Below are 1,354 nucleotides of genomic sequence, written 5' to 3'. Positions count from 1 at the left end.
GTCTTTCAGGTCATGGCTGATAAAATATTGTTGTTTTCACTCACTACGTACAACCTTTTCCCCACATTACAAGGGGGATTCTCACTCTAACACGAAAGGCAAAGAAGATGTGGGAACGAGAAACACAAGATGGAGGATCATAAAATTCAAATAACACGAATGACTTCCTCTGTGTTTCACACATGTCCTCCTTCGTCCATTCTTTTTTTTCTGTGTGTGTGTTTGTTTCCTTGCATGGGCGGGAGAGGGGCGTTGCGCGGTTGTTTTTGCGAGGCGGCATACACGCCAGGGCGATAGTGGCGCCGCCCTCTGTCACACACAGTCTTCGTGCGTGTGTGTGAGGCTGTTTCCTCCGCCACTCACAGGTGGAGCGGAGGAGAGGGGCCGCAGAGGCAAAAGTGGCAGCCACCACACCACTGAGGCGGAGAGGGCGTGCGTTGGGCACGGAAGCGTACTTCATGCCCGGAAGCTCGCGTGTGAGGCTGGACGGCCTGACTGCCAGTGCAACGGCACGGGACGTGGAGGGCTTGCTGGTCTATTGCGGCAGGGTTGTAAGCGTCGTTGGGCTCGAAGAGCCGGCGAGTGCGACGGGTTACTGCGCGGTGGTTGAGTTTGAGGATGCGGGACGCGTTGAGGTGGCGCAGTTGCTTTCCGGGGCCGTTTTCCAGGGGCGCGAGGTGCGCGTCACGCCGCTCACGGACGCAGCGGGGCAGGGGGGGCGGCGGCCCCGGGGTTGAGCGCCACTGGCGTGGGTGCCAAGAGGAAGTCGAATGCCTTGCGCCGCGCAGTGGAAGTCGCAGAGAAGCTTCAGAAACACACGGCGATATCCAACTGCCGCGACCTCCTTGGCGGACTGTGCCAACAGATCAGGGACGCAGACTATGCTCTGGCCACGGCCACGGCCACGGCCACGATGCAGGCCCAAAACCCTTTCGAGGGCAGCAGGGCCGTTGGTGGTGCGGGAGCAACGACAGAGCAGTGGGACTACACACCCTCTCAGCCGCAGTGGGGGAGGAAACCGGAAGAGTGAGTCGCCTCCTTTTCGGGCCCTGCCATGAGCTCTCCTCGTTGCCGGCTTTGCATAAGATGCTTTCCTTGCAACGACCGTGCATTAATTTCTTGGAGCGCAGCTAGCTCTCACTCAAGAAGTAATTCGATTTTTATTTAATTTTATTGTTGTGTTTTTTGCGCATAGGGCGCTTTGGCTTTGCTGCCATGGTATATATGCTTGGTTTCTCCCTTCACGGTTTGCCATGCCCCCACAACTTCCTTTGCGTGCTGCTGTGGCACTTTCATGTGCCGTGTTTGGCCAGTTCTTCCTCCTTCCGCTGCCGGTGGTGGAAGTGAGTGTGGT

The 1,354-nt window shown here is 57.5% G+C and overlaps 1 protein-coding gene across 1 annotated transcript; it reads left to right on the top strand.

Moving 5' to 3' along the window:
* Window positions 1–618: 618 nt before the first annotated feature.
* Window positions 619–1,134, top strand: Tco025E_08128 (uncharacterized protein; the record flags this gene model as incomplete). Its single annotated transcript, XM_029374984.1, has 1 exon — window positions 619–1,134. One exon carries the CDS (start codon window positions 619–621, stop codon window positions 1,132–1,134), a length of 516 nt encoding a protein of 171 aa, XP_029224897.1.
* Between the last annotated feature and the right edge of the window lie 220 nt (window positions 1,135–1,354).

Source organism: Trypanosoma conorhini (genome assembly GCF_003719485.1).
Source record: "Trypanosoma conorhini strain 025E chromosome Unknown Tco_14.4_contig_00703, whole genome shotgun sequence".
Lineage (NCBI taxonomy): Eukaryota > Euglenozoa > Kinetoplastea > Trypanosomatida > Trypanosomatidae > Trypanosoma > Trypanosoma conorhini.
This window is presented reverse-complemented; position numbering and strand designations above follow the sequence as displayed.